This window comes from Girardinichthys multiradiatus, chromosome 20 (genome assembly GCF_021462225.1).
Source record: "Girardinichthys multiradiatus isolate DD_20200921_A chromosome 20, DD_fGirMul_XY1, whole genome shotgun sequence".
In the NCBI taxonomy this organism is placed as follows: domain Eukaryota; kingdom Metazoa; phylum Chordata; class Actinopteri; order Cyprinodontiformes; family Goodeidae; genus Girardinichthys; species Girardinichthys multiradiatus.
Window position 1 is genome coordinate 2,531,383 of NC_061812.1, and position 26,790 is coordinate 2,558,172.

General features: G+C 42.1%; 3 protein-coding genes and 2 long non-coding RNA genes across 5 annotated transcripts in view; 2 read left to right on the forward strand and 3 right to left on the reverse strand.

Annotated features, from left to right (window-relative positions):
* LOC124856165 overlaps nucleotides 1–16,096 on the forward strand; it is a 23,608-nt gene extending 7,512 nt beyond the window's left edge. The window contains exon 2 of the long non-coding RNA XR_007035267.1: nucleotides 15,567–16,096. This is a non-coding gene — a long non-coding RNA (uncharacterized LOC124856165). The remainder of the gene's footprint in view (nucleotides 1–15,566) is intronic.
* On the forward strand, nucleotides 1,800–7,409 carry eif6 (eukaryotic translation initiation factor 6). The gene is made up of 6 exons (XM_047346393.1): nucleotides 1,800–2,106; nucleotides 3,224–3,309; nucleotides 3,380–3,555; nucleotides 3,914–4,090; nucleotides 4,163–4,347; nucleotides 7,011–7,409. Exons 1-6 carry the CDS (start codon nucleotides 2,000–2,002, stop codon nucleotides 7,018–7,020), a joined length of 741 nt encoding a protein of 246 aa, XP_047202349.1. The 5' UTR covers nucleotides 1,800–1,999; the 3' UTR covers nucleotides 7,021–7,409.
* LOC124856164 lies at nucleotides 1,914–3,207 on the reverse strand. Its single transcript, XR_007035266.1, has 2 exons — nucleotides 2,633–3,207; nucleotides 1,914–2,138 (listed from the first exon to the last, which is right to left on the reverse strand). It is a non-coding gene; the product is annotated as an uncharacterized LOC124856164 (long non-coding RNA).
* map1lc3a (microtubule-associated protein 1 light chain 3 alpha) lies at nucleotides 8,962–20,887 on the reverse strand. The gene is made up of 4 exons (XM_047346394.1): nucleotides 20,609–20,887; nucleotides 16,933–16,988; nucleotides 13,037–13,143; nucleotides 8,962–10,270 (listed from the first exon to the last, which is right to left on the reverse strand). The coding sequence occupies exons 1-4, from the start codon at nucleotides 20,760–20,762 to the stop codon at nucleotides 10,108–10,110; spliced, it is 480 nt and encodes a 159-aa protein (XP_047202350.1). The 5' UTR covers nucleotides 20,763–20,887; the 3' UTR covers nucleotides 8,962–10,107.
* A 1,841-nt stretch (nucleotides 20,888–22,728) lies between these two features.
* LOC124856161 (dynein light chain roadblock-type 2-like) lies at nucleotides 22,729–26,071 on the reverse strand. The gene is made up of 4 exons (XM_047346395.1): nucleotides 25,955–26,071; nucleotides 25,664–25,739; nucleotides 24,068–24,235; nucleotides 22,729–22,954 (listed from the first exon to the last, which is right to left on the reverse strand). The coding sequence occupies exons 1-4, from the start codon at nucleotides 25,955–25,957 to the stop codon at nucleotides 22,911–22,913; spliced, it is 291 nt and encodes a 96-aa protein (XP_047202351.1). The 5' UTR covers nucleotides 25,958–26,071; the 3' UTR covers nucleotides 22,729–22,910.
* Nucleotides 26,072–26,790: the final 719 nt, after the last annotated feature.

The following is a 26,790-nucleotide window of genomic DNA, read 5'->3' on the forward strand; positions in this document are numbered from 1 at the left end:
TGTTTTTTCCCTCAGTTTAAACCCATTTTTTTAATTCTTCATCTTCTCTCTCCATCTGTTTGTTACCAACAGCATCTGTGTTTATCTGGGTTTCTGCCTCTTCCTCTCAGCTGCTCCAGGCAGATTGTCACTCATCCTGGTTCTGGTTCTGCTCAAGGTTTCTTCCTGCAACAATAAAGCTAATCCTCTCTTATGATGCCCCCAAACACATTTACCTAAATGGTCAGAATCTGTTCAGAATTGCATTTTAATTGTCAAAATTAGACTCTGTTATTAATTTAATTCAATTCAGTTTAATTTATATAGCGCCAATTCACAACACATGTCGTCTCAAGGTTCTTCACAACAGTCAGGTTCATACATTCCAATTAATCCTAATCATTGAACAGTTCAGTCAGATTCAGTTATTTATTCAAATTGGATAAAAAGTTTTTCTATCTAAGGAAACCCAGCAGATTGCATCCAGTCAGTGACTTGCAGCATTCACTCCTCCTGGATGAGCATGTAGAGACAGTGGACAGTCACTGGCGTTGACTTTGCAGCAATCCCTCATACTGAGCATGCATGTAGCGACAGTGGAGAGGAAAAACTCCCTTTTAACAGGAAGAAACCTCCAGCAGAACCAGAACCAGGCTCAGTGTGAGCGGCCATCTGCCACGACCGACTGGAGGTTAGAGAGAACAGAGCAGAGACACAAAGAAGCACTGATCCAGGAGTACTTTCTATGGGAAGGAAAAGTAAATGTTAATGGATGTAGCTCCTTTAGTCGTTTCATCTAGAAAGAAAGAACAGATAAACTCTGATCCAGTTTTCAAGGTTAGAGTCTGAAAGAGAGCACATAGAGTCAGTTACAGTAGAAGCTCAGTCAGTAGCCATGTCTAGGAGAGAGAAAGGGTTAAACACTGAAAGACAGGGCCATGTGGATCATCTGTAGAAGGTGAGCATTAAGTTGTTGCCAGCAGAAGCTTGGACGATTCCCCTCTCCAGAAAGGTGTCACAGGTAGACAGAGTCAGGCCAGATGTAGCTTCTAGGAAGAGAAAAGAGAGAACAAAGTTAAAAGCTGAAATAACAGCAAATAATGCAAAATTGGAGAGTAGTGTGAGAATGTAGCGAAGAGGGTGAAAGTGGTCATTATGTCCTCCAGCAGCCTAAGCCTATAGCAGCATAACTACACAGATAGTTTCAGTTTAGATTATTTAGTTAAACGGCGCTTATTTACAACAATGTTGTCTCAAGGAACCCCACAAAGGGTCCCACTGATGGTCATTGTTATACTTAGATTGCTTCTTTTTGAGAATCTGCTGATACCGAAGGACCTAAAGAATCATTTTAAATAATGTCTCTGCTAGGTTTACCCAACACTGGATTATTGCTTGAGTTTAGGAGCCTTTCTATGCTTCACTGATACATAGCAAGACGTAGCCTGGCAAACAAAAACCTCAGATTAACACAGCAAAGCTAAAATGTACAAATGTAATGGATAAAAAACTATTTATTAATTATTTATCAGTCAAGTAATATGTAAAACTATAAAGAATAATCAGCGCAATATATGTAAATTAATAATTAATAATAAGTGATGTAATGAAAGCAAAACAAATACAAATAAAATAAAATAAAATAATACAAAATTCAGCAATTCGTAAAAGTGACATGAGCAGAAATTACTGCAAAAATAAAAGCTAAATTAAAACTATCAAAGAATTAATACGTATATAAATTTTAACTAAGAATATCTAAATGATACGTAAGCAATCTTTGAGTCTTAAAATAGCACGACTGTGCGTGCCACGTCATCACGGTGACCCAGAAGCGGAAGTGAACACGCGGGGTTGAAGGAAGGAATCTCCGCATCGTGTCTGGAGGCCGCGAGCTAGCTACAGGTTGATATTTGTTCCCAGAGCGCGTGGAGCTGTTGGCTAGCTGAAAATAACTCCAGGTTCTGTCCCGGTTCCGGAGAAGAACGTGTCTGTTTGTCCTGGACCTGAACGTCCCATCATGGCCGTCAGAGCCTCCTTCGAGAAGAACAACGAGGTCGGCTGCTTCGCCAAACTCACCAACACCTACTGCCTGGTGGCCATCGGAGGTTCGGAGAACTTCTACAGGTGAGTCCACACCTGCCGCGCGCGCCTCGATCCTGAAAACAGAAACAATCTGAGCCCAGCAGGCTTCTCCCTGAGTACTGACTGTAAGGCAGCAGAATGGATCTAAATTCGCTTCAGTCTCATAATAAAGATCTGAAAAGTTCAGGTGGAGGTGCTGAATGCATCTTTAACCCAAACCGCAGCTGTTAAACGCCCTGTTAACTTTATCAGTCCAACACCGAGCAGCAGCGGTTCCTCACCTTCCATGGGGATAAATGAGTTGGACTTTAAGCCTTATTTTAGGCAACTTTATGTCTGTGACTGCATGTCTGGTCCAGTAAAAACCTACAGACACAAACCCTGTTGTTCAAAACATAACTCATGTTGAAACAAGCAGCTAAACGACATTTAATCAAATATTTGAATTAATATGTACTTATTCCCTCATGGACAGTTGAGAAAATAGAAAAAGTAACAATCAAAACTCCCACTATTTTTGGACAGGTGTTAATTGGAAATTCTCGTCACAATAAATCGCAGTTCTTACCACGGTGAGAAGATTTTACGGGATAACAATAAATGTGCATCCCTAGTCTGAACCGAGTCCTGGTCCAGATATGAAGGTCATCCACAGCTTTTCCCCAAGGAGGAAACATCCCTGGTTGGACACCAGACAGAAGCTCAGATAGGTCCAGAGAGGAGCCAATCAGAAGCTGAGGATGCTGATTAGGTTCAGGAATAACCGGATCATGGAGGTTTTTGTGTAAATCAGCCTCAAAGGACAGAATATGAGATGGACTGGGTGCCGCTGCTCGCTGATGGTATAAAAGTTAAGGATATAATTGATCAGTGGATCATTAAATATGTTCTTATCATAAAATCATTGACCTGGAGTCAGCAGCTCCAACTTATCACGTTTATCTTTTAGGTGTTACTTTCCTCTCATTGTGTCTCTGTTATTGTTCCATATCAGCCTCCATCTCGCTGTTTGCTCCACAGCTTTATGCAGGTTTAGTCTTTATTTCCTCAAACATCCAGGAAAACATAAACCTTCAGGCACCTATTAGAGGTTTATCTAAATAACATCACAGTTTACAGAGCAGGTGAGTCACCCGGACTAAACTGTGTGTTTGTGTAGCGTGTTTGAAGGGGAGCTGTCAGAAACCATCCCAGTGGTCCACGCCTCCATCGCCGGCTGTCGGATCATCGGCAGGATGTGTGTCGGTGAGTGAAGCGTCTTCCTCAGACCATTATGATTCCTCGGGGCTGTTAATGAGCTCCTCTTCCTCCTCAGGCAATCGCCACGGCCTCCTAGTTCCCAACAACACGACAGACCAGGAGCTGCAGCACATCAGGAACTCCCTTCCGGACGCTGTGAGGATCCAGAGGGTGGAGGAGAGGCTCTCTGCGCTCGGGAACGTCATCGCCTGCAACGACTACGTGGCTCTGGTTCACCCCGACCTCGACAGGGTGAGAATCTGAGCTCAGATGCAGATCTGCTGATGGGAGACATGCTAGGAACAATGTCTTCATCCATTTAACCTGATCTCCAGATATCCTCGCAGGCTGCTGAAGATAGGAGGGTGTGTTTGTAGTGGTCTGAAGGAGAAGGAGCAGCAGCATGAAGAGAGCTGCTTCTGTTGCAGACATAGTTTCTTCTTGGATCTGGACTGAGAGACATAATGTGATGTGGGTCGTGTTATGAGATGGATGAATATTCTGATGCTTCAGCAGATGTTTCAGACCTCCATCTCCTCAGACCTGCTGCTCTGGTTTGTTTCCTCCATTAGATGTGAGGACTTAGTTTTCTATGTTCTCTTTGTTTTAGGAAACGGAGGAGATCCTCGCAGACACCCTGAAGGTGGAGGTTTTCCGTCAGACGGTGGCTGAACAGGTTCTCATCGGTTCCTACTGTGCCTTCAGTAACCAGGGAGGCCTCGTCCACCCGAAGACGTCCATCGAAGACCAGGACGAGCTGTCGTCTCTGCTGCAGGTTCCGCTGGTGGTGAGTCATAGTCTCTCTGGATTTGGACTCTGTTGAATCCAGAACCGTGTAAACATTGGATTTATTGTCCAGGCTGGCACAGTAAACCGGGGCAGCGAGGTGATCGCGGGTGGGATGGTGGTCAACGACTGGTGCGCGTTCTGTGGACTGGACACGACCAGCACGGAGCTGTCCGTCATCGAGAGCGTGTTCCGGCTCAGCGAGTCGGCGCAGGCCTCCGCCATCACCACCAGCATGAGGGACTCTCTGATTGACAGGTGACAGACGCTCACACACCACATCCAGTCCGGTCTCTTTGCCCCAGCTGCTTCTGAACAGAAAGCTTCTAAATCTCAGCTGCTGATTGGTTCACAGCATCAGCAAAAGTATTCACACCCTTTGAACCTTTCCACATTAGAACCACAGACCTCAAGGTTTTCACTGAAATGTTATGTGGCAGAAAAACACAAAGTTGAGTTTAACTGTTTAGTGGAAGGATGACCGTAAATAGAAATAAAAATCAAACGTTTACATTGCAGCCAACTTTACTCTGATGCCCCTAAATAAAATCCAGTGCAACTACTTAACTTCAGAAGTCACCTAATTTGTTGGAGAACATTTAAGAACAACCAGTATCATGGAGACCCAGAACCACAGCAGACAGTTCAGGGAGGAAGTTCTGGTTCAGTTTAAAGCAGTTAGATTCTGCAACAACTCCCCAAGCTTTGATCATTGTGAGAAGATGGACCAACTGCAGACTTACAGTACAGACCAAACGTTTGGACACCTTCTCATTCAGAGAGTTGTCTTTATTTTCATGACTATGAATATTGTAGCTTCACACTGAAGGCATCAAAACTATGAATTAAAACATGTGGAATTATATACTGAACAAAAAAGTGTGAAACAACTGAAAATATGTCTTATATTCTAGGTTCTTCAAAGTAGCCACCTTTTGCTTTGATTACTGCTCCACACACTCTTGGTATTCTGTTGATGAGCTTCAAGAGGTAGTCACCTGAAATGGTTTTTACTTCACAGGTGTGCCCTGTCAGGTTAAATAAGAGGGATTTCAAGCCTTATAAATGGGTTTGGAACCATCAGACAAAATAAAAGGCCTTATACTAACCATAATCAGAGAGCTTGAAATTTAAATATCTCGAAACCTTAAAATTGACTTTATTTTGAAAAACCAACATCGCCGGTTCCTTCCTGCCTGCGAAGCTGCTACAGTTGTTCATAGAGGGAGGCGAAAGAATCCTCCATCCTCCATCCTGCTCCGTTGTGTAAATTAATGAGAACAGTTCCACATTCTCCGTGACAACTCCGAACGTCACAGTCAACCGACCCACTCTCCGTCGTTCTTCGTCAAATTACGGAAAAACTCCAATCTTCTCTTTCATTCTGGTCCATCTTGCTCCGGCCGGGTCAACCCATGTACCTCTCGCATGCTTTCTTCGGGATCCAAGGAACTTGGACATATGTTTCCTGCCACACGTTTTGCACATAAGCCAGGAGTAGCAAAGACTGCTGCTTCTGCACCTAAATTAGTGGGCAGAAGGTTCTGAGAAGAAGCTCGGTTTCTTCTAACTGAAACAGAACCTCACCTGTCAGAACCTTCCATTGTTTTCTTCTCAGGAACCAGACTGAAAGGATCCAACTCCATCCTATCTCTGAACCACCATGCTGCATGCTAAAGGTCATGACCTGAAGAAGTCAACAGAACCTCACCATCTGTAAAAATAACAGAGGGGACACTGAGGTTTAGAGGTGGAGCTCTGATCTACTCCACCTACCCAACCTTCTAGGTACAAGCAGCTGAAATGAGCTTCCGCCTTAAAGATGAGGAGAGGAGTCTAAACATCTCATTTTAGGGAAAAATATCGGATGATTCCCACATTTCAGACAGTGTTTCTGTTTGAAATCCTCCAAGTGTTGCTGAGACCATAGCTCAGTTCATGTCGGGCCCAGTTTATGATGCATCATCAAGGAGAACATCCAGGAACGCTCTGAGCTTCACCAGGAGGACGAAATATGAGACCAAAGTCAGCACAAGTTCATTTAACCCTAAATATGTATAACCTCACAGTTTTAAGGCTTTGGTCACAGAATTCATACATTAGAGAGAAGTTAATGTGATGATTCCTGAGACACCCTGAGGGGGGCGCTGGAGAGAGCTCAGGATGAAACTTTAATACCGGTCTTGTCCAAGCATATTAGTGCTATTAGAATGGTTTAAAGTGTTTCTAACTAAACTGTATCAACTGGGTCAGAGATCTGCTGCAACATGATCACCTTCTATAAGGAGACCAACAGGCAGAAGCAGCGTCCTGAATCAAATATTTCTTGACTGCAGTAAAAAGGTCAAAAACATCCTACATTATGAATGTTCCATGCAGGTGTGTTTATGCACAGATTTGCATATTTAGTTTTGTGCACAAGCTCAACGTGGTGGAATAAGGGGAACCAGTCTGGTAGAAGATCCAAACTGGTTTGAGTTTCATTGACTGTGTCCTGGAGGTATTACTCCAGTCCTCCAGAGCTCCTGTCCTGCAGCGTTTAGATGCCCTCCTGCTACAAAATCACCTCCTGAGGGTGCTGTCAGGTCCTGCAGAGTCACGGTAGTGAGCCTTTCATTTAAGTCTGGTATGTTGGAGCAGAGATCCATCTAGAAGCTGCAGGACAGAAGCTCTGGAGGACTCCTGGTTTAAAGAACAAAGTGGCAGACATTATTTTCTTTCTGCTTCCTTAACCTGCGCAGCATGTTCAGTTTCTGAAGAACGTTTGGCTATGAGTGAAGACTCTGAAGCTGAGGATCTTCTGCTGAAAGTGTTTCCAGACACAAACAGCCATGTTGTTTTTTTTATCACAAACTGCTGGAGAACTTTGGTTTATTAACACACCACTCAGAGCTTAATGTTCTTCTTCTCTGTCTCCTCAGCATGGCGTAGAAGCTGCTGCCCCAGTTTCCTGCCATGATGAAGCTCCGCCTCCTGAAGGAGTTGGACCTGCAGCCGTTCCACTTTTCTTAAATACATTAACCTGATCAGATCAACCAAACGTGGCCGGTGAGACGGCTGGAGCTGCATTCAGACGGGTGGAGGCGATCTGTTGAAGCTCCTCATGAGCCGAGACTCGTTCAGATGTGTGTGCAGATTTCTGAGCTGCTGTTAGAATCTGGAAGGTGTTTGGGTTTCTGATTAAAGCTCGGTTAGAAAACAGACTGCAGCGTGTCTGTGTGTGCAGAAATGGTTGTTTTTGTCATGAGACAAACTGAACATGTTGAGTATTTCTAGAAGTATCTTTCATCTGTAAAATAAAACTGACTGCTCCCTTTTTATCTGTTTGAGTCTCATTTCGATATTTTAATAAAATGTTTTGAAGGAGCTCCTTAAAGATCCTGGATCATCTCTAGGTTATTTTGCTTTTGTCCCTGAGGAGACACCTGAGATGTTTCAGCGAAGGCTTCCGTCTTCATCAGAGGTGTCACTAGATTGTACGAGATAGGTCAATCAGCTGCTGTTTCCTGAGGCGGCCGCCGGAGGGACTGAAGATTATTTTTCAGATACAATGAACTTTATCACAGTTGTCATGTTTTAGGACCACATTCAGCTGCAGCATCGTATGAGCAGGAGGACTCATGAACACCTCAGTCACATTTGTCTCTAAAACTAATGAGGCTACTTTGGTTTTTCTGCAAGAAGCTTTTCACCAGGTTGAGAATTGCAACCACAAGATTTTATACCAAAGGTTTGTGTTAAAATCTCACAACAGAACCAACTGGTTCTGTGATGGAACAATGTTTTGACTGGATCAAGTATGTTCTGTATAGTCATACCAGAGTCCAGCTGAAATTACTAATCAGCTGACTGGTTGCTGTAGACGACAAACAGATGAGGTTACGTCCAAAGAAAAGCTGCAGCTTCACTTTGTATCAAAACTGCCTCACATGCAGGACACTGATGCTGAGAATATTGCAGCTAAAATACATTTTCTGGATCAAGAACTTTTAGTTCAGAGGTTCATCCTGCAGCGAATAAGCTTCAGGATGTCTCCTACAGAATCTTGTTGCCACCAGTGCAGAGCTTGTTCAACATCAGGTTGGTATGAGTGCAACTGCATATGCAGTGAATTGAAGACTGATGGACTGAAGGTGCTGCAAAGGATCCAAGAAAACCACCAAGGCCCGACTGAAACTCTAGACAGTTCAGGAATGGACCACAGAAGACTGGAGCAAAGTTGTTTTTTCTGATGAATCCTCCTGATTGGAACATCTGGAGAAGAAAAGCAAAGAACTAATGCAAATCCTGATCCAAACATTGTATGGGTTCCCTCCCAATTCTGCCCAAAAACACTGATCCATGGATTTGGATCATAGCATCTTCTTCCAACAATCCAGGAAACGTTTGGAGATAATCTGCAGATTTCCAGCATGATGTTGCTCAAAGATAAGAACATCTACATTCTGGACCTGAGCCCCACTGAGAACCTCGGATCAGTTCTAGGAAACCAGATGGAAAAACAGAAGCCAACAAACTGAATGGGTCACCTTCAGTCAGGATCTGGTCCACAAACGGAGATGCCGAAGGTCAGAGAGAACACCAGGAGTTAGGAAGCAGGATGAACTCTGGAGATTCTAATAAAAGCTTTTTAAACTGATCAAATCTTTAAATGTTGGTCAGTTTAACCACAGGAAAATGAAAAAATAGCCCCACACTTTCCTAATTAGGCCACATCTGTTGGTGTTTGGTGACACCTGCTGACGAAAAGCAGGAAATGCAGTCCGTATTATTTATGTAAAAAGAAAACATACAAACATTTAAGGTTTTTTATTTATTTACTGCCAAACGCTGTGAGTCAGATCGCAGCAATGCATCTATGTACACAAACTGAAAACAGCGACACCTTGTGGAACCCTAAAGAAAGACATTGCGATACAGCTTGATTATATGACGCACATTTTGTTTTACACATACGCTTAGCTTTATGTTTTTGGTTTGGGAAAAACACATCTAAAAAGACTTTTTCCAGGTTAAAAGAAAACAGTTATATTTATGGCATAAAATCAGTTTACATTTCTATAAAAAAGTGAAAACATGCAGGGTTTGTACTGCAGAACAAATGTTTTCTAGAAATTTGTGTTAAAGAAGGCAGACTGGGAGCAGGTACAAAAAGATGAAGATTACATAAAGTCTTTTCTAAAAGACCAAAGGAAAAAAAGCCAAATTTTACTATTTGATTAATGTGCAAAAAAGCTCATTCAGTTCTTACTTACATTAAATATATCTTAATGTTTAATGCTTGAATCTGTCGTGTTTTAGTGTTTCTACAGACCAGGAGGACTTTATTGAATCCTGACTTCTAGGAGAGATCCAATAAGCTTCTCCAGAAGCGTCCTGTCAAACTTCACTCCATTAATCCAGCACCTGAAGCTGCAGCATCACTTGGTAAACTGCTCTGAACATTATAGTTTCTGCTGCATTTAACACTAAAACCACAATAACCCTAACTGGCCATGAAAGAAGCACAAGGCTCTCCCTTTTCCAGACAGAATCTGATTTACGGCAATAAAAGAAGACGTGGTGAGCTATGATGGTGTTGTGCTTACAGCTGTGTGAGGCATGCAAGGGGAAATATTGCACATCATTACTGACGAGGACCTCGGGGTGAAAGGTTAAGCTTCATGTTGACTGTAAACAAACTAAAGTTCAGTTAAAACTTAAAAAGAAAAAGCTGAAACGGATGAAATGAGGTGACGCGGTGTTTACGCGGCTGATACATGTTTAGTGTTTGAGACGAGAACTCACAGATCAACCTTTGCATTCTCAAAACTCTAACGTGATTGGTCAGTTTGTGTTCTTTCAAGAAATGACAACTCTGGCTGTTTGGGAAAAGTAAGCAGAGCGCCCTCTGCTGGCGTCTGCAGTTTGTGTCATAAGAACTGAATAAACCAAAGAGTCTGAATGTGGAGAGGATCATGATGGTTTCTGGTGTGACCTCCCCCTCCATCACCCCATCCATCCACCTCCTCCTCCTCTCTAGCAGCCGAAGGTCTCCTGGGAGGCGTACACCATGTAGAGGAAGCCGTCCTCGTCCCTCTCCTGCTCATAGATCTCAGAGATGGGAGTGGATACGGACACCATGCTGTGCTGGTTGACCAGCAGGAAGAAGGCCTGGGTGGGGTTGAGCTGCAACCGACGTCTGCAAAGAGGAGCAGGAGGAGGAGGAAGACGAGAGGCGGGTTAGAAAACAGCTGCTGATGACATCTGCCTGAAGCCTGAATTTCATTATTTATAATGATACAAATTTCCTCCAGCTGTACAGGAAATAACAGGAGTCAAACACATTTATCATTAATAATGAACATCAGACATTAGGGAGTCCCTTTCAAGAGCTTATATCACCGGACTTTACAGCCAGAAAGATAAAAATCTTTGTAAGCATTAAACATAAATAACAATGAGCATTTTCATTGCTTTTCAAAGTGGAAAAATAATCTAAAACACACACTAAAAACAGGAAGGCATAACCATATATAGATAGAGACGTAGAATCTATCGCTGGACCTTCTTGAAACTTGTCAGTTTGGCTTCAAGAGAGAACTGTTTGTTTTCTTGACAAAAAAACATCTTTGTAACAGGAAGATGTCAAATGGATGTGTGGGTACTTATTGGTAAAACTAAAAAAGGATGAAGTGAGACCTCCTGCTACATCTGTGCAGAAACATGAGTGATCTCTGTGGAGTGAAAAACAGGTTTCCTTCTCCCCCACAGAAACCAGACTCTGTTGGAGACGCTTGAGTTACAGGAACAACCGGAATCTCGGATATTAGAGACGCAACAACCTAAAGCTGACAACACAACAACATTTATGGTGCAGATAGGATGGAAATCCCAACCGGGGAGTCAACAGACAGACCAATGAGGCGGCTGCAGCTGGTGCTTCAGGTTTACTGATAATTAGCTTCACCTGTGACTCGTTTTCACCACAGGGTGAAGCCAAAATAAAAGAGAAATGTTTGACCGTAGCTGCAGCCTAAGAACTTCAGACACCCTTCAATCCACCTTATGTGCAACATTAGCTTGAAGGGACGTTTTAGACTCAAACTACGTTATGCAGAGACCAACTGTAGAGGGACAGAGTCTGAGTGGTGAGACAGTGTCCTGAGAATGAGGTTTTAACAGCTACATTACTGTAGTGCAGTGAAATCATCACGAGGTAAACATGGACTGATCATGTGATGAAGAGTGAGAAGTTCTTAATCAGCCATGGGTTACAACATGGATGAACACGGCCTCTGGACTGTTCACAAAGGCCAGTATGAATCTTTCTACACCTTTCAGTGTCACACTAACGTGGACCTAACCCAGTACAGTTAGAGGAGTCGGAGCCGACTCCCCGTGACGTCACTGTTTAAACAAAAAACGCTGTGTTCCAACATGGCGGCCTCAACCACACGGGTCTCCAGCAGAACTGGACGGAGGGACACAACGCACGTGATTTGTCTCCTTGCCGGCAAGTTTAGGATGAAATATCAATGTTTATTTGATGATGTTTGCTTTTGTTTGTATTGAGAAACTCAGCTAAGTGCTAACAGACTAGCTGCTCAGCTAAGGATGTGTTCTGTGTTGTGTTTTTAAAGTTAAGACAAACTTTATTTAAAGGGTGGTTTTAAACACAGATCGGCCAAAACGTGCCGTCAACGCTTATGCATTTTGATTCTGGTATTAATGGTATTTGAAAAGTACATGTATGACTTTGAAGGGGTGGTAGCAAGCTAAGTTTTCTTTTATTAGCTAACGGCTAAGGCTAAGCATGTGACTCGCCGCCATCTTATGAGTCCATAGGTTTCTTCATCACAACGTGACGACCAGTTAAAATCATTTATCCACAAAGGTCGTTGACTCTTATTCAAAATATTTCCTTAAATATTTTTGTACTAAATAAAGGCAGCTAATTAAAGTCCATTGAGAATTGGACATCCAGAAGGTTGGTTTTATTCATCAAATCATTCTTTAAAATATTATTTTACTAAACTAATGTTTTATCTGACCTTGCAGAAGGTATACTAATTATTGCCTGAGTTAGTTCCAAGACTAATTTAACTCATTTCCGGATTTTTCAAAAATAATCCTTGGTTCTCAGACATAAATAACACTAAATGGTCATGTTACATCACTTTATTGGCCATGGTTTTTAACCATCTTGTTCATATTGTACATAGTTGGTCTTCCTTATTCTTTCATGTTGTTTGGTATTTTAGTTGGATTGTTCTAGGATACTAAAGAGTTTATTGATTGAAATATGTTTGACTTGAATTGACTTATTTTTGTTAATAAATTCTTGTATTTTAAGAAATTGTTTGAATTCATTCCATATATATATGCAGAGTTTATGCTGTTCAGTAATGTCAGAGCTTGGCTCATCCCTTTCACTATCGTCCTAACGCCACCACCTTATTGGACTGGTATTTACAGGATAACAATAAAAAGACCAAAATATTATTTAATAAAATGTAAAAAGCATTAATATTAAAAAATGTAATGATATTTACAACATCAGTAGTGTGGGGGACTAAAGGCAACTTGGACCCACCATGGAGCGCTTTTAACTCCATCCCTAGAGTGCCGGTTTTTTAGGTCTCCCAGCTAGGCTCTAAGGCATCATTTTTCCTCACTGGAAAATTCACCACATCAAGCTTCACCTTTTCAAGATCAATTTGAGCTGCAGAGTTTGCTACCACTATTTGTTTCCAGAGTGGCCACCATGTTACCCACTGATGCCAGAGTTAGGATGAGCAGAAGTCACGTCATCAATGTCATGACTGTTTTCCTGCCTTTTTTTTTTTTTTACATATTCCATAATTTCAATCAAGGAAGTTAATCTAAGTATCATGAGGTGGAAGCTTCAGTTGAAAAGAAAAGTTGTAGGATTCATGATAGATCCTCTTATTCATTTCATGTTTACCTGATGATCTTCACCAGCTCACTCATGTTGACATGATCAGGAACCAGGAACTTGGTCTTGTCCAGAACAGGAAGCTGTTTCTCTCCCTTATACCGCTCGATGATCACCTGCAGACAGCAAATGTGAAAAACTGGAGCCAATTGAACATTTTGTTTGCTGGACAGAAACATCCTGACACCAGTGAGCCAGAAGAGCCGCAATTCAATACATTCATTTAATACAATAATTTTACTGAGAAATGATCACAAAAATAATAATTTATCCAACACACGCCTGTCCTTCGACTGAGCTGCAATAGAGTAAATAAAAGCATCTAGTCTAAATCATAGAAGATGTTTCTGATGAAGGAAACAGAAGTTTGTTCTGGTATGGGTCATAAAATAATGCAGAAATGTACAGTGAATCTCAAACCTCAGGTTAAAATACCAGTTTATTGGGATGTAAAACAATGAGACCATTAAAAATTATTTCAGCATTTTGTCCACCTTTGAACTGACGGATATGGTCTAATCTATCCTACAAAATTCAACACAAAAACTCATCTGTGAGAAAAATAGAAAAATGAAAAAGCTGCAACAACCTGGATGTATAAGTGTGTCAACAAGAAGAAATGAAACCAGTGCTTCCCGTTTCACCCCCGCTTCAACCTCTGTTGATGACCTTACAGATTGTTTCAGCACCAATGTCAAACCTAATGGAGGAAACCGGCTCGATAAACACCAAAGTTCTTTGTGGAAGAAAAAAAGTTGGAGCTCAAAAAACAAAGAACAGAAACGTGAACTATAGGTTCATTATGGCATTAATAAACATATTAATGCCAATAACCATCAAGGCAGTCATATTTCTCTGACATCATCAATAAAACATTAATAATGATTGGACGTTATTTCCTGGACCAGCTCACCACCTGTCCCTTCAGAACTCTAATCCAAGTCCTGCAATGACTGTAGATTTAGTCAAAGACTGAATTCGGAGAATAAGACGATGGTTCCACCTCTGGTAACTGGGGTTCGTCTCCTGTTTCTCCAGAAGCGTTTCAGCATCTGGATCATTGTAATCCAGTGAATTAAACATCATTGATAGAAATTGATAGGGACGTGAAATCCACAACCTTCTGCCTTGCTGTGTTCACACAAGGTTTCCCACAGGGTCTGAAGAATGATCTGAACATCTCTAACCTTCTTCAGTCAGGAGTTCCACCACAACACAGCACTGGTTTTACAGCAATGCAGCAGAAACTTATGTCTGGGTTTTACTGGATCTCTGTGCTGCATTCGATACAGCAGACAAGAACATGCTGAATGACAGACTGGAAAGGTGGGCAGGACTGTCCGGTACTGTGCTGAACTGGTTCGGATCTTATTTGTAAGAACAAAACTGTGTTGTGTCATTTTGGTTCTTATAAATCAAAGGGTTCCTCAAGGCTCCCTTCTCGGGCCTCTTTTAAACAACATCTACATTAGGGGTGTCCAGCACCAGACTTCAAGCGTCAGTGTCCTGCAGGTTTTAGATGGGCGCTTGTTCCAACACAGCTGATTCAAATGACTGATTCACTTTCTCAGTATGTAATCTACAGCATGCAGGATGCCGGTCCTCGAGGAGTGACTCTGGACATCACTGATCTACATGATCTCACTATCTTCAATTAAAGAGTCCTACATCTCAAACCTATGCAGATGACATACAACTTTATATCTCTGTGTCACAACAAGACCATCGTCCACTGCCGTCACTGAATCAGTGTGTCTAAAATATCCATGGGTTGATGGGTCAACATTTCCTCCAACTCGGTGCAGAAAAGAGGGAAGTCGTTACTTTTGGCCCCAAAAAATGCGATTAGAACTGAATTAGAGTCTGTGGAGCTACAGACAAAAGAAGAAGCAAAAGCACTGGTTTTATAGTGGACTCAGCCCTGAACTTTAAAGTCTATCAATAAATTACCAGAATAAAGAGTTTATCAAATAAGGACAAAATCTCCAGTAAATTATTTTATTTTCAGGAGGTTCAATTATTGAAATAGTGTCCTTCCTGGTCTCTGCAGAAATAAATAAGAAAAGATTTAAAATTCTGCTACTGGTTCATAAAGCACTACATGGTTTTGTGGCTGAAATACATTCTTGAGTTGCTGGTAAGGCATGAACTATGTGGACCCCTCAGATCTTCAGCGACCTGGCTGAAGATCTTAGGGGCTTCAGGCTGTAACACATTCCTCCACGAGGTTTTGGTAGATTCTATCTCCTGACTGATACCTTTGTACAGGGTGGGCCATTTATATGGATACACCTTAATAAAATGGGAACGGTTGGTCATATTAACTACCTGTTTGTGGCACATTAGGATATGTGAGGAGGGAAACTTTTCAAGATGGGTGGTGGCCATGGCGGCCATTTTGAAGTCAGCCATTTTGTTTTTTCAATAAGAAGAGGGTCATGTGACACATTAAACCTATTGGGAATTTCAAATGGTGTGCTTGGTTTTAACATAACTTTATTCTTTCATGAGTTATTTACAAGTTTCTCTTTGTTTACAGCCATTGACATGTCGCCGAGGTTAACAAAGATAGTGGGGCCATTCTTCATCAATGGAAACCTCAAGGCCACTGGATATGCGAAATTGCTACCTGATGATGTGTTTCCCTCTTTATGCACTGAAGCTGGCACGTTCCCTGAGTTTTTCCAGCAAGATGGTGCACCACCACATTATGGGTGTCAGGTCCGAACATTCCTAGATGAACAGTTTCCTGGAAAGTGGATTGGTCATTCTGGGCCAGTTGAATGGCCCCCAAGGTCTCCCGATCTGACCCCCTTAGACTTTTATCTTTGGGGTCATCTGAAGGCAATTATCTATGCTGTGAAGATACGAGATGTGCAGCACCTGAGACTACGGATACTGGAAGCCTGTGCTAGCATTTCTTCTGCGGTGTTGCTATCAGTGTGTGAAGAGTGGCAGAAGAGGGTTGCATTGACAATCCAACACAATAGGCAGCACATTGAACACATTTTATAAGTGGTCAGAAACTTGTAAATAACTCATGAAAGAATAAAGTTATGTTAAAACCAAGCACACCATTGTTTTTCTTGTGAAATTCCCAATAAGTTTGATGTGTCACATTCCTATTGAAAAAACAAAAGTTGGATTCAAAATGGCCACCATGGCCACTACCCATCTTGAAAAGTTTCCCTCCTCACATATACTAATGTGACCAACCATTCCCATTTTATTAAGGTGTATCCATAAAAATGGCCCACCCTGTACAATGAGATCTAGTTGATCCTTTGCAACCTCTATGTAGACTATGGCTTTAACTAAAGCTTCTGGAACAACTGAACTTTACGTCAGGTTCATCCGACTCGCGGTAATTTGTGGCAGATTTAAACCCAAGATGACTCAACGCTTCCACTGAATCTGAAGTTCGTTCAGTGAAGAATTAGTTTCAGGGTGTGAACATTTCTGCAACCAAATTATTAAGCGTTTCATGTTTTAAATTACTCTCTTAATGACAGCTGGAGATAGGAACCAGCCCCCAAACTCTATTTGCATTATGATGTGTTTGCTCTTGTGTTTGTGTCTGTTTAAAGGAACCTTTCCACCTTTTTAAAACATTCAACTAAACAAGTATGTTGCAGCCGTGCTGCTGTAGGTTGAGGCATGTATCCTTACCGGTAAATCAGACTGATCCAAGCATTTCAGACTGTTCCTTTAAGGAGCTGATAGAGGAGATGTTCTAATGGTCTCAGGTCTAGAAACACAAACAGCTGAAGCATCTAATGTTCATCTAATGCTAGAAATCCTACAGAAAGTCATTCTTTTTCCCAGCATTTCACCAAACTGAACTCCTGCGGGTTGAGTTAAATCTGTCCTAAAGTCCAGGATGTGTGATGTGACAGGAAACGTACCGGAATCTTGTTTGGATGCTGCTCCCGGATCTGCTGCACTTCTTTGCACCGATCGGCTGTGGACAGAAAGCAGGAAGAGTCAACACTGAGCAACAATCCCAGCCATTCCAGTTTCTACTGAAGCTGCTTCCATCGGCACCATCATTCATGTTATCATCACAGTCAGGAATTAAACATGTTCCAGTCAGATGAAACCAAAACTGGACCCGAGGAAAACCGTCACCAAGCCGACTCTGACTCATCAGAACCAAAGCTGCAGATCTATCCCTCCATCTTTCTGCTGCACTCCTGAGGGGCAGCTACAACTTCTGCTACAATCAAGCTGAAACTGCTCGTCATTAAGTCCTGATTTCAGATTTAACAACAATTATTCAGAGTTTCTCCAGCCTCGATCCCCGGAGAAAGCTGTCCTGCATGTTTTAGAAGTTTTCCTGCTCCTCCAAACAGACCTCAAAGAATCAATTAGCAGAGCAAAAGCCTGTTAAACACCAACCAGGGGTGGGGTTAGACGTGACGATCAGGAAGTCACCTAGCAAAGTTCCATCACACTTTTCAGGTTAAACTTTCAGACATCTTCAGCCCATTTATAAAGGTGCAAAAACATTAATCACCACAGTAACCAACAGAACCTGCTCTGGAGCAGGTTAGCGTGCAAAGATTCAGCTTAAGCTAAATGTTTGTCATGTTTCCTGTGATGCAATCAGGTGGATTAACTCGCCTGCATGGCAGTAATGATCACATGAACTGAAATATAAAACCTGATCAGCGTATCTGAGGATGAAATGTTTCTGCATCCGTTGCCACAGGCTGGCTGTAGCAACATCTGGGACAGATGTTGCTCCACAGAGCTGATGTCTGCAGACTGGGCTGGAATATTTCACAGCTTTGCATAGTATTTGTTTGTGAATATCACCTGGAATCCCTGCAGCATTTCCTGCTTTTCAGGACCTGCTGTGACCTTGTTGAACCACCTCACCGTCCAGTTATAAAACACACACCAAATACCCTGGTGGTTCTCCAAAAAACATTAGGCTGGGTTCAAAGGTTAGAAACCTGAGGACAAACAGTCTGAATGAGTTCTTTGTTTATGCTTCTCTGCAGCAGTTTCAGGAATCTGGAGGAAAAACAGATTTATTCCATATTCAGAATTCTGGAAACGTTTCATTCCTGAAAACTCTCTGGAGTCTTTCTGTAGAACTAATGATCCGTATTCCGATCTTACTTCCAGAAAGGTGCAGAATTCCCTTCTTTAAGATGATGCAGTTCTAGAAACTCATCTGGTCCTCACCAGGTTCTTCATGCACTAACTAAAGTTAAAGCACTCCTTTATTTGACAAAACCCAGAAGCAAGGTGTTAAGAAATCCCTCGTCTGGTCCAGCATCCTGTAGAACTTTTTCAGTGGTTCGCAGAACCTCCTTCAGCAGCCTGTAGAAACTTTGCCGAAGGCCCGTAGAACCTCCACCGGCAGCCCTTAGAACCTCCTTTACTTTACTTTTCAGCATTGCTGCACCACAGCACTTCAATCAGGTTGAGATCTGGACTTTCACTAGGCCATTTTAGTACCTTGCTTCGTTCCTTTTTAACCCATTCTGTTCTAGATGTGCTGCTGTGTTTGGGACCATGGTTCTGTTGATTACCCAGATTGGACCAAGCTTCAGCTGCTGGACAGATGGACTCACATCACACTCTACAATACAATACAGAGAAGTTCATGGTCCACTCAATGACTGCCGGGTTACTTGGTTCTATGGTTGCAAAGCAAGCCCACATCATCAACCCTCCACCACCGTGCTTGACAGCTGAAATGAGGCATGGATGACCTGCTGTGTTTGTTTTCCTCAAAAAATGGTTCTGTGAATTATGGTCCAACATCTCTATTCTACTAACTTGACTAGTCTCACCTGTCCAGAGAACATTGTCCCAGAACTCTTGTCCTTCATTCAGATGCAGCTTTGCTAGCTTTAGTCCAGCTGCCATCTTAGAGAGAAGAGGATTTCTCCGTCAACCCTTCCAAGCAGCCATACAGGATCAGTGTTTTTCTAAGTGTCCTGTCATGACCTTTAACCTGCTAACTGAGGCCTGTAGAGTCTGAGATGGAGCTCTTGGTCATTTTTCTGAGCTTCACACTCTGACCTTGGGATGACCTCTCCTGGGAAATTGGCAGCTGTCAGAGATGTTTTCCTCTAGGGAATAATGTCTCTCCAGAATGATGGACTTTAGATAGTTTGGAGATGACCTTTGAACCCTTCCCAAACTGATGGGAGGCTACATTTGAAGGAAACAATGTTAAAACTGGGATAAAATCAGGATAAATTGAGGCCATATTTTGTATAAAATTATTAACAAATTCACAGCTTAGGGTAAAAAACCCATAAAAGGAATAAAACCTGGATCAAGTATCAACATCAAAAACTAGAAAAATGAGGATAAACAAAGAACAAACTTAGAAAAAATGAATACAACTGGGATCAAATAAATGAAATAAATTAGAATTAAACAAAGTAAACATTCAGAATGAAGTTGGAATTAAACTGTGAAAAATCTGGGATAAAACTACAGTTAAAAAAACCACCAAAAACTGTCATAAATCCATATGTTATTATTGGAGGGATTAAGGTTTATTTTTAAATGAAAAAAAGAAAAGAAATGAAGACAAAAATAGCAAAGAAATCATGATGAGAGCTGGACAAGAACAGGATAAACCAGGATGATTTGCCTGGTGCTAACACACTCCTGGAAGCTCCAACAAGCTCCTAAACCAGTTTCACAGAACCGACCCAGTGGGCCGGTGTGACCTCATCAGTGTGAGCAGCACATGTTACAGGCACTGCTCACACTGATGATGGTCGGTTCATGAATGCATTCAGCAGCTCCTGCTGCTCCTCTCCGTTACTCACCTTGTTTAAAAACCCAATAGGACCTTTAATTAAACCCAGCATTGAATAAACTAACTGGTAACTTAGACCAGAACCTGGATCAGATGTTTTGTCAGATTTATGTTTCTGTCTGCTGATAAAAAAAGGTGCAGATTTGTACATTAAACTCAGTAACTGAGCTGGTTTCTCCTGTATTTTATTATTATATGACCAGCAGTGGTTTTCTGCAGAGGTCTGTGGGTTAAAGTGTTTCTAATAGACAATACATGATCTAAAAGCTGGGTTCAGGTGAACTTTGACCCCTGCAACTCCTCAGGTTCTCCTGTTTTCCTCTGAATCAGTCCCATTATGCAATGATGAGAGTCTGGGCTCCTCCCAGTCTGAACTGGGCCCCTGTCCCAGCATCAAATTACAGCAAATATCAGAGATCACGTGTGATGGGATAATGTGTCAGCACATGTTGTTTTTCCTTCCAGTAAACACTGAGCGGAACCAGCACAGAGGTGATCCAGTTGTTATAGCCTACTGGTACTGGTGGTACTTGTGGTAGTGGAGGCCCTGGTGGCCTGATGTCACCCTGACCCAGATAGCCGTTAACCTACTAACTGACTGAAAGCTCAGAGTAGCAGAACACACTTTCATCTCGCTGTTTTACATTAAAATTGGGTCTGATTATTTATTCTGACCCCTGGGGGCCTCTCTGCTCAGCCTGGAGCCTCTAACGGCCACAGCAACACATCACACCGGCCTACAGTCACCGACAGCCGGGCTCCAGGCTGCTAACGGGCCGCTGTCTTACCGAAGGTCCTCCGCTGTTTGAAGGGTCTGTCGGACGGCATGTCTGCTGCAAATGTGTCCGAAGAAAGGCGCTGAAGATCGGTGTCCTGTGGTCTCTGAGGTCCGTCTGAAGCTGCAGCTCCGGACAAACAAAGCCTGTAAAGCTGTGAGGTCATCAGAGGCGCTTAAAGGAGCCGCGCACCCATTATTACTGAGACGGGGATCAGCTCTCTGCACAGGCGACACCGAACCGCTGCTGCTTGGGGTCCTGGGGATGTTCACTTAGTAGCTAAGGTCCAAACAACTCTGTGAGATTGTTGGCAGTCCTCTTCAGCTGAAAGGAAAGGGTTCCGGAGGTCCAGGAACAGCCCAGGAACCCCCAAGGTTCCAGTCTGCTGTGAACTGGAAACTGCTGTATCTCCAGTGTCTCAGACCACAATGAAGCCAGTTTAACATAACCAGCCAGATGCCTTCTGGAGAGAAGTTTGATAGTCAGAGGAGACAAAGATTCAGCTGTTTGACCACATTGACCAGAAGAAGGTTTGAAGGAGTCAACGTGAAGCTTCCTCTGTTAGCTTTTTATCAAACTTCAGTCTTTCGGTTTTTAAATGTTAATATCAGACAAATATAATCTGAGTAGAAACAAAAACTGTTTTTAAATTTTCATTTATTAAGAGACAAAATCTGTCCAAACTAACCTGTTCCTATGTGGAAAAGTATTTACCCCCCTTGTTTAATCAGGAATGATCTGTGATGTAATTTTATTTTAAATTTCAGCACGCCTAGGCCTGGTCAGTTATCCAAAGAATGAAGAAATCACTTAAATAGAGCCTGTATGACAACATGAAGTAGGCTAAAAGATCAAAAGGAGCACATCATGCCCTGACTTAAAGAAATTTAGCAACAGATGAGAAACAAAGTTGCTGACATCTATCAGTCTGGAAAGCGTACAGAGACATGTCTAAGTCTTTGGACTCCAGAGAACCACAGTGAGAACCATTATCCACAGATGGAGAAAACATGGAACAGTGGAGAACCTTCTCGGGTGTGGCTGGCTTACCAAAAATACTCCAAGAGATCATCAGTAATTCATCCGGGAGGTCACAGAAGAACCCAGAAAAACTCACTGCCTTAGTTAATGTTGGCGGCAAAAATGGGCTCCATGGGAGAGTTCCAAGGCCAGAACCACTGCTGACCCAAAAGAACAATGACCCGATGCAAACCAGCGAGTCCAGCTCAGAAGCTGGTTTTGGAATAGCCTAGTTCAAGTACGAACATAAAGTCAATTGAGATGCTGTGGCATGACCTTAAACATGTTTTGTGGGTCAAAATTCCTTAACAGTGATGAAAATGACTTATTAGCAGTTATTGCAAACACTTAATGAAGGCTGGAACAACCAGTCATTAGGTTCAGGGAGTACTTACTTTTTCACATAGAGAGAGGTTGGTTTGGATATATTTTCCTTTAATAAATTAAATTATAATTGTAAATTACTCGGGACTGATATCAACATTTGTTCAACGATCTGAAACATTTAAGTGAAACTAAAAACAGAAGGAATCTGGGGGGTCACTGTGGTCAGTTCAACAGCTCCATGACTGGACCCTGGACCCGGCTGTGTGTTCCAGCAGGACAAGGACCACAACATGCAGCAGAAAGTGGTTTTGGAATGGAGAGAGCAGGCTACGTTAAGCTTCTGGCATGTCCTGCCGAAAGTCCAACCTCAAATCTGTTAAAAATTTGCGGACTAGTTTTAAAACTGGGTCTTTACCAAAAAAACAACCAGTTTATATGAACTGCATATTCTACCAAGAACAGCGGTCCACCATCGGCCAGAACGATGTGACACGATTGTTGATGGCTTTAAAAGCCTGTGCTCCAGGTGCACCTTGCTGAGCAACATTTAACCAAATATTAGAGAAGGTTTATGTGATTTTGACCCTGTGTGGATCAGCAGAAATCCACATTAAATTCTAACTTGTGCAGCCAGTTGGTGTTTTTAGAAACCATCACAGTAAAAAGCCCACAGTTAATGACGTTCGTGTCCATAAAGAGTCGACAGAAACTTTAATTTAACAGTTTTAATAATCTGTCATTTTAATTTTTTATCCCTTAATCTGTAAAAAATAATCAGGAGAGAATTGAAAATGTAGCTTGCTGCTCACATGTTTAATACTTTAATACAATAATGAATCTAAAGATGCATCAAACTACAACTCAGAACAAACCTCTAACAAGTAAAATAAACAGTCATTAAACAACGTAGCAGCAATCTGTTTGGAAACACAAGAAGCTGCAGAGCGAAGAGGCCTCAGCAGCTGTTTCAGGGTGAAGGCTTGTGGATACCGACCATGAAATAATCCTTATCTGTGGAGAAAAAATCAGAACCCAGAGATTAAATGCAAACAAGGATCTGGATCTCAGGCCCTTTTACACAACAACAAACCAATGAAAAAGGGATTGAAATCGGTGTAATCCCCCCACCCTGCCACTAGGAGGCGGTACGTTCTATAAAACTCAATAACATGCGCACTGAACGTGGAAAGAAAGGAGCGCTTTGTTGGAGAACCGTTGTTAAAAAGATTCAGCAGCAGTAAATACTTTGCAATCTGCCATTGTTATCGTTGATCTCTTCTTCTGCGGGTTTTAAACTGGTCGGCAGCCGCGTGCACGTTCATTCCTACTGATTGCAGTCATAATGCGTGTGAGCCAGGAAGGTTCTGTTTCTCCTGTCTACACGACAACGGAAACCGGGACGTTTTCCAATCAGTACACTCTGGAAGCCGTTCTCCCATTCTGCCGTTTTCAGAGAAAAGTCGAGCTGTTGTCGTGTAGACGATCAGGAGAAAACACAGAGAAACGTTTCCACCACAGAATGTTGTCGTGTAAACAGGGCCGTATTCTGGGGTGTGGCTGGGAATCACCTCTGGATCCAACACAGCACCTGATACACGTTAAACCATGAATCCTCCTACGGCCCCTTTTTACATACCCAGCTAGACTCAACTGGGTTTTTAGGGTTTTCTGTTACGTACTGGTACCAACCCCTGTGTGTCTACCAAGTTGGGTTCCAACCGAGCCGGGTGGAGCTGAAAATGCAACATCAGAAGACTGCTGGTCACTGATTGGCTAAGGGGTTGCATCACTCATGAGAGCGCCTTGGTTACAGGAATCAAAGCCGCCATTTTTAAAACTCATAACAGCGACTGAGCGGATTCTGAGCTTTAAGGAAAATGGCAGCTCTGAAATCAACATTGTGGTCCAAAGACAAGGTCCAGATAATCTTCTGCTTGGTGGCTGATGAGGAAATACAGAAGGAGCTAGTTTTCATGTTACTTTTCAGATCACCCTGCTATGATGACCCCAGATCAAAGCACCTCCAGAGAGGACCAACTCCAACACAAACAGAACATGTTGTGGTTCAGACTCCACAGCTACGTTTTAGGTGAAGAGAACTGAAGCCTTCAGAACATCTCGTACCTGCAGCAATGATTAGCTCGTTCTTCTCAGTGCGGAGGCGCAGGTGGGTGAGCTCATCCTCTGAGTCCATGTCCTGCAGGGTCTTCTTGGTCTTCATCAGCAGTGGCTGGATCAGGGCCACGTACTGCACAGTGATCTGTTCTTCCAGAGTCGACCTCATGATGATTCCTGAAGATAACGTTAGCAGATGTAATCAGATTACAGCTGACTTTAACCATCTGATGTTAGACTGAGATCTGATTCTGTGGTGAATCCACCCTCATTTTTAGCGGGCCTGCATGAGTTCAGGAAAACATCCAGGTGCAATAAAGTTGCTGATATTACCTGCAATCAGTTAACAGAAACTCAGGCGCCCAGTGTTCATATCTTTCTGCTTTGGGTTTAGTGGAAACTAAACCCAAGTCCACATAGCGAGTAACATGTAACTGTTTATCAGAACTTCTTAATGCCCTTTTAAAGAATTTTCTGTTGCTTCAAACAAAAAGTAACACAATATATATTACCAACATACATTTATATACTTAGCTAATATTTATTGCTGGCCAAGCAGTAATCTGACACATTGATTATGGATCGCCAGTGGCAAGCCGTGCCTCTCATAGTTGGGCCTTCTCTGCCCGGCTGATACCTGAAACCCAATAAACCCAAATCTTTCTTCCAGCAGCAAAACCTCCTGAAACAAACTGACGCCAAGTCTTGAGTCTGAGAAACCGCATATAATACACAAACCTTTGTAACAACGCAGCTTTTCATGGTTTAATCGTCTTGAAAAGGTGAAAAATAATAATTAGTGCGTTTGTATCCTCCTGATGGTATTTTCAGTGCATCTCCGTCTCCCACGGTAACCGTGAAGCCAGCTGAATACCTCTGACTGGTGAGGAAACACCCGCTGGCAGCCAATCAAACCATCAGTTTCAGCCTGATGGTTTCAGATGAGGAACAAATAAACTCTGCCTAGCGACCAAAAACAAGAACTGATTGGCTTATTTTCATTTTCTGAAATCAAATCACTGCATGGTGCGGATCTCAGACAGAAACCTCAGAAGCAAACTCATTTATTTTGTTCTAGAGAAGTTTTATTCTGATCATTTGTGGTAAACAACAGCTCTCATTAAATAATTTCTTTTATTATTTATGTTTCTGGGACCATTAGGGTCTTCTCTGACATCCTGCCACTGCTGGGCACTAATACTGCTATGATGATAAATGTGTTTTATTGTGAAGCCGCTGCCATTTCCCACCACTTCAAACCTTGATTTTGCTCTCCTGCTGTCTAGATATTGTAGTTTTCAAGATGGAGCCTTTCTAAGATGGTTTCATGCTAACAGAAAAAACATAAAATGACCTTTTATTGAGTTTCACAAACTGTTTTCTATTAACTGTTATTAACATAAACTAATCAGGTTCAAATATGACCGTAAAGACTTTTAGGCTTCAGAGTAGAGTTAATTACAGGAAGTTCGGTCGCTGAATGCAGCAGAATGACCCTTCAATGACCCAGGAAGCTTCAAATCGGAAGCCAACTTCAGCATCATGGATTCAGAAGACCTACAGAATAAACTCAGAGCAAATTATTAATAAACATCCTTAAATGACCTTCAGAGGTGGCGATGATGGCTCCTTCAACTCCTCTATGACTCTGGATCCTCTTCAGTATTTCTTCAACGTCAGCCTTAAAAACAACGAACAGCAGCTGGTTTTATTTGGACCCAACCCAAAGCAGTTCACTAAACTGTTAACATCTGAAAATGTCCAGTTTCTGCTCTCCTGCTAGCTTCTCTCAGCTAGTCACAGTTAGCATCCTGTTGAACCCCCGAATATAAAGCAACACATCCATAAAAACACGGAATTTTACTACAAATAACACATTCAGCCACTCTGGCCTACCATTTTAACATTTATGAGGAGAAATCGGTGACAGAAACGGATCTTCTGGCAGCAAACGGAGCCGTTACCGGTCAACTATGGTGCGTTCACAGTCCTGGAGGAGATGTGGGAATTCTCAGGTTCTCTTTGTGACAATGTCACAATACTCATTGATAAACATCACGATAAAAGTTAAATAATTTCTAATATTACAGGAAATCCCCTGTTAAATGAAAACAAACATTTAAAAGCCAGGAAGGATGTTTGAATTACTACAAAAAAAAAAATTCATCCTTGATAATTTTATTATTTTTTACCCAAACAATCAGACTTCAGTCTCTGTCTACAGTTCTCCAGACCTTCTCAAAGTCTTCTCAAACTTGTCTTTAGACATTTTCCCCAGTTTGCAGCAGCTGAGCTACTTAACTCCAACCTACAGGTCCTTCTCAAAATATTAGCATATTGTGATAAAGTTAATTATTTTCCATAATGTCATGATAAAAATTTAACATTCATATATTTTAGATTCATTGCACACTAACTGAAATATTTCAGGTCTTTTATTGTCTTAATACGGATGATTTTGGCATACAGCTCATGAAAACCCAAAATTCCTATCTCACAAAATTAGCATATTTCATCCGACCAATAAAAGAAAAGTGTTTTTAATACAAACAACGTCAACCTTCAAATAATCATGTACAGTTATGCACTCAATACTTGGTCGGGAATCCTTTGGCAGAAATGACTGCTTCAATGCGGCGTGGCATGGAGGCAATCAGCCTGTGGCACTGCTGAGGTCTTATGGAGGCCCAGGATGCTTCGATAGCGGCCTTTAGCTCATCCAGAGTGTTGGG